The 12435-nt window shown below is 36.1% G+C and overlaps 1 protein-coding gene across 1 annotated transcript in view; it reads right to left on the reverse strand.

Moving 5' to 3' along the window:
• Positions 1-12435, reverse strand: part of RNGTT (RNA guanylyltransferase and 5'-phosphatase) — a 221891-nt gene that overhangs the window by 180790 nt on the left and 28666 nt on the right. Inside the window, exons 7-8 of the mRNA XM_082669277.1 lie at positions 11642-11751; positions 9962-10063 (exon numbers count right to left, since the gene is read on the reverse strand). Of these exons, the coding sequence (XP_082525403.1) occupies positions 9962-10063; positions 11642-11751 (212 nt within the window). The remainder of the gene's footprint in view (positions 1-9961; positions 10064-11641; positions 11752-12435) is intronic.

The raw sequence follows: 12435 nt of genomic DNA on the forward strand, positions 1-12435 counted from the left end.
CATTTTTAAATGCAAACAGCCAACCAAGGATCACTGCACATTTAAGGAAAACCAGAAACATGAAGAAGAAAGATAATTCAAGATTAAGAGAAAGTAGCTCTATACCCGCCAGTTAGTATTCTCGTAAGTGATTCAAAACTCTATCATGTCCATAAATTAAGAACAGGTTGGCATAAAAAGGTATAAGCAGAGAGTAAAAATGCATGGGTACTCTTGAAATTTAAAAGCGTAATTACTGAAATTAGTAATTTATTAGAAATATAGAAAGAAAATGAGAAGATCTCCCAGAAAACTGAAAAGGAGACCAGGAGATAAAAAGTATGACAGAAAAGATAAGAGAAGAAAAAGAATCTAAGAATCTAGGTGGTGTAACAACCAACAGTAGGTCTAGAAGGAAAAAAGAGAAAAAAGAGAGAGAGAGGAAATAAAATATCAGAGATAAGATAAAATTACCCTGAATGGAAGAACCCAGGTTTTCAGATTCAAAGAGATCACCAAGTACCAATGAATGGGAAGGTTGGGGGGCAATGGCGACCCACATAATTAGACATCACTGGGAAATTTTAGGACAAGAATAAAGAGAAAATTCTAAGTTTCCAGGGGCAAACCACTTCCAAGGCACTAGAATCAGAATAATATCACACCTTTTATCAGTGGCAGAGGTTAACAGAAGAAATTGAAGTAAGGTTTTTAATATTCTTAGGGAAAATCATTTCTAATCTAAAATTTTATACACAAGCAAATTACTAAATTCAGGACAAGAGCAACAGCATGTTCATACACCTAAGCATGCTTATGGGTTACTTCCTGTACATACTTTCTTAGGAAGTGAGTTAAGGAGGTATCCCTGCAAAGTGACAGAAAAGAAAGGAAGGAAGGAAGGAAGGAAGCAGAGGGGAAGAAAGAAAAACATGGAATCCAGAAAGCTACATCCAACCAGGATAAAAGTTGGGACCAGAGCTTTATACACAGGCTAGAAATCATAGAAGGCTCTAAAAGAGAAGTCTTTGGGATAACAAAAAGTAATTGAAAGAAGAAACAGAATGACTAAAACCTTGAAAAAACTTGATTATAGGGTAAAGGCAATTATTCGAGTAAAAAAGAACCTATTTAAACTCAACAAAAGAAACATTCTACTTGATGTGGCAGAGAAGGCATGACTTTGAACTCTGGGCAAGTTGGCTGTCTTTGGTGGTCAGCTCCATCCCTGCAGTTGTGTGCTCAGTGGATCCTGGTTTGAGAAGTAAGCAATATAACACTTCCCAGACTCCCCTGCCAGCTCTCTGGAAGGAGATTAGAAAAAAAGAGGAAGGGAAAAACCTATTGATCTGCTTCTGGCAGCATCTGTAGCAGCACTGAAGGCAGCAGTCACCAGACGACGGCACAGCTTCTTAGGGGAGAGCCCCCTGGGAAGGGCTGCTGTGCAGCAGTGGTGAGTGGTCCCAGAGCAGCGGCCAGACAGGCAGTATATTACCTCCTCCAGCACCTGGGCAGCAAGTGCTAACCAGGCTCCAACCAGAGGCACTAGCAGCCTGCTGAACTCCAGGTGACCCTTTGGCTTCTCCATCCTCTCAATGCCTTTGTAACCAATTCTATGTATTAAATTCCTGTGTGTTTGAAATATCAGAGTGATTTCTTTTCATGCCATGAAAAAGGAAATCTATTCCTTTCCACTAATCTAAATGATAGTTCCAGTGAGAAAAAAAAATTTTAAGTATTTTTCACCATTTAAAACAACCATACACTTACATAAAACAAAACCCTATGTTTAACAAACAGCATGTAAATGTAAACAGAGTTGACAATATTAAAGTTAGAGCTGACATAACAGAAGTAGATGGAAGACAGAGAACTCTAAAGTCCGCATCTTAACAAGAGTTAAGAAACACTACATTAGGGTTATTAGGATAAAGGGAAGATTAAATATACAGGCATGATTGATGAAGAGAACTAACAATAATAGTTTACCTATGATGAGAAACTAGAAGAAAAGACAGGTGGGAACAGAGGTACTGGTAAGCCACATCCTCATGACCACATTAGGAACTCACCTAAAGTTAATTAATAAACAGCAACATAAACATATTATTTAGAGATCTGAGGATAACCACAAAATAAGTATAAAAAAAAAAGTAATGGAAATAAAAACAAAAATAAACAAACGGGACCTAATGAAACTCAAAAGCTTTCGCAAAGCAACGGAAACTACAAACAAACAAGATGAAAAGACAACCCTCAGAATGGGAGGAAATATTTACAAATGAATCAACGGACAATTAATCTCCAAAATATATAAACAGCTCATGCAACTCAATATTAAAGAAAACAAACAACCCAATCAAAGAATGGAAGAAGACATAGACATTTCTCCAAAGAAGACATACAGGTGGCCAAGAAGCACATGAAAAGCTGCTCAACATCACTAATTATTAGAGAAATGCAAATCAAAACTACAATGAGGTATCACCTCACACCAGTTAGAATGGGCATCATCAGAAAATCTACAAACAACAAATGCTGGAGAGGGTGTGGAGAAAGGGGAACCCGCTTGCGCTGTTGGTGGGAATGTAGATTGATACAGCCACTATGGAGAACAGTATGGAGGTTCCTTAAAAAACTAAAACTAGAACTGCCATATGACCCAGCAATCCCACTACTGGACATATACCCAGAGAAAACCATAATGCAAAAAGACACATGCACCCCAATGTTCACTGCAGCACTATTTACAATAGCCAGGTCATGGAAGCAACCTAAATGCCCATCGACAGATGAATGGATAAAGAAGATGTGGTACATATATTACTCAGCCATAAAAAGGAACGAAATTGGGTCATTTGTCGAGATGTGGATGTATCTAGAGACTGTCATACAGAGTGGAGTGAAGTCAGAAAGAGGAAAACAAATATTGTATATTAATGCATATATGTGGAACCTACAAAAATGGTACAGATGAACCAGTGTGCAGGGCAGAAATAGAGACACAGATGTAGAGAACAAACGTATGGACACCAAGGGGGGAAAGTGGTGGGGAGGGTGGTGGTGGTGAGATGAATTGGGAGACTGGGATTGACATATATACACTAATATGTATAAAATGGATAATAATAAGAACCTGCTGTATAAAAAAATAAATTAAATTCAAAAATTAAAAGAAAAAAAAGGTTAAAAGAAGTTGCGTTAGACCTCAGGGATATTGCGGGTTCATTTCCAGACCACCACAATAAAGCAAATATCGCAATAATGTGGGAAAAAAAAAGTGGTTGCCTTTAGGGAGTAATACTGATAGACAGAAGGAGGGGATATGGAAGGGATCTCCAGTATTACTTGATTTATTTAACCATAAACAAGGATTACCTTAATAAACAATTTTATTTTAGTCATCGAATAGGAAAATGTTTAATAAAATAGAAAAATATTTAGGAGCATTAATTAAAAACAGCAGATTACTGGGCTTCCTTGGTGGCGCAGTGGTTGAGAGTCCGCCTGCCGATGCAGGGGACACGGGTTCGTGCCCCGGTCCGGGAAGATCCCACATGCCGCGGAGCGGCTGGGCCCATGAGCCATGGCCGCTGAGCCTGCGCCTCCGGAGCCTATGCTCCGCGACGGGAGAGGCCAAACAGTGAGAGGCCCGCGTACCGCCAAAAAAAAAAAAAAAAATAGCAGATTACTAAACTAAAAATCATAGATACTAAACAGTTTAAGTAGAAAACATATTTCCCCTAATAGAGGCTCCATTATGGCAGGGACCACTGTAATGCCCAGCATCTAGAATGGTACCTGTCATACATAATATACACCAAAAAATACTGTGGAATGAATTCATTTTCACTTAACAAAATGATATATATAGACAGAGACACACCAACATTAGCAGCAACATCTCTAAATGGTGAGATTATGGCTGCTTTTCATTTTTTTCTTTTCCTTATCTTCACTTTCTAAGTTTTCCACAATGCATACAAAGTAATTTTATAATGAGGAAAAGTATTTTTAAAGTCACTATCATTTTTTCATTAAACTTTTTCATTTTGTGACCAGAATCACAAAAGAAACCCAAAAAAAAGACATTTTACATATATATATATATTCCAAGTTAGAAAAACTCACAACTATTAATAATGGAAAATGTTTAGTAAGGTATAGACATATTCATTGATCTTGACCTAATTAAGAGGATCCGAAAATCTTTCAAGGTAACAGAATACTGCAAAATTACTATTCATTGCACAAATCAGGTAATTACTTCCAATACTGGTTAACAAATCTCATGAATCTATCTGTTCTGAGGCTAAGAAGCCTCTGTTGGTTATTTTAATTAGTTACTTTTAGATTAAGTAGCTCTGTTTATAATGAGAATACAGAGTATCATTACACTTCAAAGTATAAAATCAAATGATATATTCATTTGCACTAACTACCATGAATGTTACAGGTTATGCTTTTTAGAACTTCATAGCCATGCACAAGTTAAGTATGTAAAATACAGTATCCTTTTACCTGGTCTTCCATGGGAGAGAGTAAAAAGCCACATTGATTACTCAGATTTACCTTGATCTGGAATAAAATGTTAAAGCCACTTAAAATGGTATGGGTAGCACTTACATATCAAAGGGGCTGAAAGGTGTGAAAATCATTTTGTTTTTATAAAACAATCAGTCTTCATGAGAAGAGAAGAGCAGAAGAAATATTCCAAAGGCTTTGTTTTATTTTACATTTGCCCTGTGACCTGGCTGATTACTTTTGATTTTCTTTTGTATAGGGCACACATTCTTAAAAGATCAATTACAATTCTTTCAAACAATTTTTCACTGATTCACAGAGAGGAACAGATTTGTTTTCTCTAGTACTTAGCATTTCTACAATCACACATAATGGACTAGAGCATGTGAGCAAATAACCATTTCTTAAAGGATAGTGGAATTATGAAAAAATAAGTATGAAAATCCTCTTAACATCTCATCCAAGAGATAGCTCTAGAGCTGAGATGGGAGTCGGGGCAAATGTCCGCCAGTGAGGTCGTAGCACTATGCAACACTAAATAACAAATGGGTCTGTATCTCTTCTTTATTCCATTATCAAAGGTAAACAACCATCTAGGACACCCATTATTATACTCCTAAAATCAAAATGAGCACTCATATTTCATATGGAATATCAAGTAATGCTCCTTAGCAGTTCTTTGTTACCTCTCCTTATTTATTCTGCTTTGTACTATACATACTTCTACTACATCTCTTACTGCATCTTAAAGCTGCTTCAAGGGCAGGAATTGTATTTTGTTTACACAGTGTCTTGTATCATCTTTGAGACCTTCTAACTCCTATAGTAGCTTCATAGTTATCTACTAAAGCAATAAATATTATTTCTGCAAAGATACTGATTTTCCCATTACGTGAAAGGTGCAATGCAATTCCAATTACCATCACAAAGCGATTTGAAGGAAACCTGATAAAGTTTTCTACAGTTTATAACAGAACAGCATATATGGTATCCATTTATATGGAGGATCAGGCAGTGAGGGAAGGCGGCAGCAGGCAGGAAGATGGAGGCATAGAGTCCAGAGAACCAAACCTCCAACTCTTAACATTGATCATCCCAAGGTGTGGGATAAAAGTTCTCACGGGGAGAACTTTTCCTCTCCCTATATAAGGAAGACATCACCAGAATAAGCGTATTTTAAGATAAAAATTCACCTATAAGAGTAAAACAGTAAAAATAACCAAAGAAATAGTGAAAAAGAATAATGAAGACAATATCTGGCAACACAGGAAAAAATACATGTATAAAGCAAGACCATGGTAAAGATCCTAGGCTCTGGAGCCAGACCACCCACATTCAAATCCCAGTCCTGTAACTAACATAACTGTGCGGGCTTGGAAAACTCACTTGCCTTTACATGCCTCATTTTCCTAATTCATAAAAGGAGGATAATAATAGTACCTACACCTCACAGAGTTGTGCACAGTACATGAGATATTCTGTATAAAATACTCAGACTGATGTCTAGTATACCTAAGTGCTCAATACGTGTTATCTGTTAAAATATAATTTGTGCCATAGCCAAAATACAAAAGAAACTTGTGTAATCGACTGATGTTTCCCAAAACGCTAATTAAATCAATAACAAATTTCATTTCCCAACTGTCAACCTGGCCACATTATTATTTATACTAAATGAAACTACCCCAAACTGCCAAGAATGCAGTGAAATGGGCTCTTTCAGGCAACAGTGTTTGGGGGTGTAACGTACAACTTTTGGCAAGAGGTATCAAGGAGTTTAGAAGTTTCCATACTCTTTATCCAAGTAATATTATTTTCATCATAAGCTATATCAAGATGGGTATAAGGAGTTATTTATAAAAGAAAAAACTGGAAACAGTCCAATGCCTCAATAAAAGAGAGCAAACAATTTTATCTTGGCAGCAATTAATATCTTTTTTTTAACATCTTTATTGGAGTATAATTGCTTGACAACGGTGTGTTTGTTTCTGCTTTATAACAAAGTGAATCAGCTCTACGTATACATATATCCCCATATCCCCTCCCTCTTGCATCTCCCTCCCACCCTCCCTACCCCACCCCTCTAGGTGGTCACAAAGCACCGAGCTGATCTCCCTGTGCTATGCGGCTGCTTCCCACTAGCTATCTATTTTACATTTGGTAGTGTATATAAGTCCATGCCGCTCTCTCACTTCGTCCCAGCTTATCTTTTAAAGTATGTTCTAAAAACGGAAAATGCTCATCTTAAGATTAAAAAATAAAAATAATCATATTAAACAGGTTAGTTCTAATTACCTGCTAAGTCCAGCAAAACCTCTGGCATATGGTAGATGTTCAATAAATATTTGCTGACTGTATGAATAAATATTATTCTTCTCATATATTTGGGTCCTGTAGCCTAGCTCTCTTTTAAAATATATGTATTTAGAAATATTAACAAAAAAAGGATTTTTTTTTTAATGTTTCGAAGTTCCAGATGCTTGCTACCCCTAGAATATGGGCAACCCCAAATTCTAATCAGGGATTGCACCAATGTTTGCAACAGAGGTTTTACCTATATCCGTTTAGCTCTAAGAGTTCTCTAGCCAGATTTGGTAATGAATTCAGTTGATTTTTATCCTTAAGTACCATTTCAGAGATAGTATCTCTATTAAAAAGTAGTAACTCTCACATTGATAAGTAGTTTAATTAAAGAAACTAATATTTAAAGGAACTTTCTATCCTTTAGTAAATCCTAAAGATGTGACTAGCTGACATGTATCTCAAAAGTTTGATTTAAAAATATTAGATTGTTTTTGTCCTATACCTACTTTTCTTCTTGTACGATAACTAACTCACACCCTAAGAGAATTCTGAATGTATTCTGAGAAACCAAATGTTGGTTACCATGTAAAAATGATTTTCCTAAACTATGACACCAATAACTAACGTTTATTGAATGCCATAATAATAAACATTTTACATGAATCTCCTTTAATCAATTAATGGACAAATTCTCAGCTGTATCCTTAACTCAGTGGCTGGCTAGACACTTCTCTGGTTTAGTCACTGATTTTTAAACTGTGTTCAACCGGCACTAAAGGCCATGGCTCCCGAACCTGGCTGGAAATCAGAATCAGCTAGGGCTGCTTTCAAAAACACAAATTCTCAAAGCCTACTAAGGTCTACTGAATTTGGATCTCTAAATTTTTTTTTTAATGCAAGCTTAATATGATGGTAATACAATCATGATGATAACATAACCCAAACAACCAACGGTGTTTGGGAACTGCTGCCCTAAAAAAGTTCCATGGTGACCTTAGAGACCACCCAGAGTGTAACCCCACATGCTGCCCCAAAATGTTCACCAACCAAAGCAGCCCCACTTTTGTCTGTTTTATATAATGGGGGGTCCAAGTCAGATTTGGGCTTGGAGAAGGAGTAAAATGAGTTCTGTTACTTTCTCTTTTTAACCAGTTTACTACCAGATATCATCCGCTATAGCTTTAGATCAGTAAACAGTGCTTCTGATTGACTTTTAATCACTCCTTGTTTGTCTCCCTTCTCCATGATAAAAAAAAAAAGGAACACAGGGGGCTTCCCTGGTGGCGCAGTGGTTGAGAGTCCGCCTGCCGATGCAGGGGACACGGGTTCGTGCCCCGGTCCGGGAAGATCCCACATGCCGCGGAGCGGCTGGGCCCGTGAGCCGTGACCACTGGGCCTGCGCGTCCGGAGCCTGTGCTCCGCAACGGGAGAGGCCACAACAGTGAGAGGCCCGCGTACCGCAAAAAAAAAAAAAAAAAAAAAATTAAAAATGTGAAAAGCAGATCTTAAAGAGATATACCTTCTTTCCCATTTTCATTGCAACATTATTCACAATAGCCAAGATATGAAAATAACCTAAGTATCCACCAAGAAATGAATAAATAGATAAATAAAGAAGATGTGGTATGTATATATATGTATATATAGATATATATACACAATGGAGTATTATTCAGCCATGAGAAAGAAGGAAATCCTGTCATTTGTGACAACATAGAATTTGAGGGCATTATGCCAGGTGGAATAAGTCAGACAGAAAGACAGATACTGTATGATATCACTTATATGCGAAATCTAAAAAGCTCATAGAAACTGAGCCTAGAATGGTGGTTACCAGGAGCTTAAGGAGTGGGGAAAATGGGGAGGTACTGGTCAAAGGGTACAAACTGCCAGTTATAAGACAAATAAGTTATGAGGATCTAATGCACAACATGGTAATTATAGTTAAAAAAACTGTATTACATACTTGAAAATTGCTACAACAACAGATCTTAAATGTTCTCACCACAAAAAAGAAATGGTAATTATGAGAAGTGAAAGAGATGTCAGCTAACACTACAGCAGTAACCACTTTGCAATATATAAGTGCATCAAATCAACAAGTTGTACACCTTAAACTTACATAATGTCATGTCAAATTATATCTCAATAAATCTGGAAAAAAAACTAAAGTGTACATACATGTGTGTGCATGTGCGTATATATATACATGCACTCATTATTCTAATTATATGTGTGTGTTTGTATATATAATACATACACTCCTAATTGTTCTAAAACATTTTCTTCACTATGAAAAAGTTAATAGGACTTCTATATTAATATCTATATATGTACATATATGTGCATATATGTGTATATATGTATACATTGCATGTATATATACATATATGCATATACTATATATACATACATGCATATATATACATGCACTCCTAATTATTCTAAAACATTTTCTTCATTACGAAAAAGTTAATAAGAGTTCTATATTAATCTGTTATTTCAATTATTATAACATTTGCTGAATGAATAAATAATATAGCAAAGCTATAAAAAATGGATTACAAAAGAGAAAGAAAAAGTTTAATGTTATTGAGGAAGCAACTTTATGCTTTAATACTAATAAATATTTTTAAATGTAGGAATATGAAACTTGAAGCTAAGCTTTGTTATAAGAATACAACAACCTTAAGAGTGTATAAAATTACAAAAAGTATTAGCAAGGATTAAGAGAAAAAGAAAATTATCGAAGAAACAAAATACAGAGTGAATCAAGGAGACCTGGTAATTTTTAGATTATAAACTGATAATACATCTGTTAATTTTAGAAGTGTCCAACACCATTAAAGACAAGGTGGCAGGCAGCAAGCATACCAAAAAGCACAATATTATTAAGAAAAAATACTTCCAGATTTAAATTTGGTATAGATTCATGTCAAACTAACATAACTCTGAAACCAAAAATTAAGCAGAATGAGAGTTATAATTGTAGTACACAGCTAAGAATACTAACAAAACAAAAACTATATGATATATGAAACATGCTTATTTTGCTGCTCAAGTCACTCCCAGGAGTACAAACCTTCTCTAACAACAAAGCAATATTCTTCAAGCATTCGGGTTATTAGTCAATTTTTTAAGAAATCTAACTTACCGCGTACCATCTGCTTTCCAGCTTACTTTATATGGCTTCTGCTCCAAAAGTTTAATATTTTGCTTGTCCATGGAAATAGGCTGTGCTCCAGGGAATCCAGACCTTAAAGAAGAACACTATATTACTATTATGGCTGGTGTCCATACAAAGCAATACATGCCTTAAACCAAGCTCACCTGAATCACACATTTAGCACAATGTTTTCCCTATCATGAGATTAATGTCAATTGGAATAATATCAGCTTTCACAAAAATGCTACCAAAAGGTTATCATTTTCTGGACATTTTAGAACTCAAGTTAACAGGATCATAATTGCCACTGCAAACTATGACTATCGGACTAATTTTTAAATATTAATACACATGATCTAAACAGTAAAGCACATACTGTTTACAAGTCTTTGTATATCTACAAGTCTTTTACTTCAGGAAGAAGTTTAAATCTTGCCTTGACTATCTTACATTGCTCTAGACCCCATATTCCTCCATCACGACACTGCCAGCTTGGCATAACTTTGCAGGGTTAGCAAGTTTCTCCTCAAAAGATACCCAGAAGCGACAGAACAGGAGAAATTCAGGTCGAGATTAAAGTACACTGACAAGGGTTTAACAGAATACTAAAACTGATAGCACTTCATCATTTACATTTTTTAGTTAAAATTATTTCTAGTTTATTGATCTGTATGTATACCAGTCCAAAAGTTCTTTATATTAGGAATTTTTAACAATAATCCTGTTTCATCATGTTCCAGCTGTATTACAATTTTCTGCCACAGATAGCAATGATCAACAGAAATGACCATAGACCAAGACCTGAGAGCAACGAGCAGTGAACTCTCTCTTGAATCCTCTCCCATGAAATGTCTGACAAATATCTTCAAGTCATGGTAAGGGGCAGAACATATTTAAAGCTGATTCTCCCAGGTTTCTGATGACAGAAAAACTGGAAAATGAGGCACATTCAAGTTTCACCTCTTCTCTCTTAATAAAATGATAAGGGCAACTAAAACATTAATCAGCAACAGTGGGACTTCCCTTGTGGGGCGGTGGTTAAGAATCCACCTGCCAATGCAGTGGACACGGGTTCGAGCCCTGATCCCACATGCCGCGGAGCAACTAAGCCCGTGCACCACAGCTACTAAGCCTGCGCCTACAGCTACTAAGCCTGAGCTCTAGAGCCCACAAGCCAAAACTACTGAGCCTGCATGCCACAACTTCTGAAGCCCGTGCTCCGCAACAAGAAGCCACCACAATGAGAAGCCCGCACGCCACAACGAAGAGCCCCCACTCGCTGCAAGTAGAGAGAGCCTGCGCACAGCAACAAAGACCCAATGTAGCCAAAAAATAACAATAATATATATTTTTTAATAATAATAAAAAAATCAGCAACAGTAGAATCAATCTCACAAAACAAATACCAGAAAGTGACAACAGTAGTTTTCTATTCCATTAGGAAGACATGTGAGTCATCTAATTTTGACTCAAAAGTCTGGTTATTACACTGTTTATCTTGAGAAAAATCTGATAAACTCTTGCTTAACATGTTTTTAAGAACTCTATGTAAACACAGAAACTTCAAGGAGCAAAGAAGCTATGACACTGTTTGCATTAATGTTAAGTATTGCAGAATAAGAATAAATTTTATTTAGCACTTTAATTAATATTGAAAATGTTTATTACCCTTCCCAGCCACAGAATTGATGACACTTCTGTTGTACCTCTCCTAACTTTGGTTGAGTTGTTACTTGAGTTACACCTTTAACAGTTACGCCTTCCAAAAAAATAGCACCCTGAAAATAAAAGGAAAAGAAAAATACATTAGAGTTCAAATCCATTTACAAAGACCAGACTGAAAGATACATTTATTTTCAGAAATCTGAGCAAATACATGCAACAAATGGTCTGCTACAGGAGGTTCTACAAACTCCCCTGGGATTGTACACTAGTTTTCCTTAATCCAGCATATGATTTTCAATGTACATATACAGGCCAGTGTCTATATCATGCTGTCAAAGCATCCATGGGTACTACTCAGTAATCATAACAGCAATAATATCTTACCTACCATTTACTCAGAGCCAGGCAAAGTATGTGGCATTTTACAAACAGTTTCTCTAATCCTTATAACAATTCTGAAAAGTACATGCATTATATTTATTTCACAAATGACTAAATGAGGCATAAAGATTTTATGTAATTTATTCAAGTGGTAAAAACAGAATTTGAACTGAGGTCTATACTATACCATTCACCAATGATTCTCCATTCACCAATGAGTCTCATTTGGGGAAGGGGGTGAGAAGTTTTGTCATTGATGGAGTTTGGATTTTGAGATAAAAACCTACAATATGTACCTTTGTAAACTAGAATAAGAGTATAACAGTGGACAAAACAGCTAAGCTACAGTCATTGGATGTATCAACATAAAAACTAAATATTACTCATCACTGAATTTTTAATCTAAATTCTTTAAC

This window comes from Grampus griseus (assembly GCF_964374135.1).
Source record: "Grampus griseus genome assembly, chromosome: 13".
Classification (NCBI taxonomy): domain Eukaryota; kingdom Metazoa; phylum Chordata; class Mammalia; order Artiodactyla; family Delphinidae; genus Grampus; species Grampus griseus.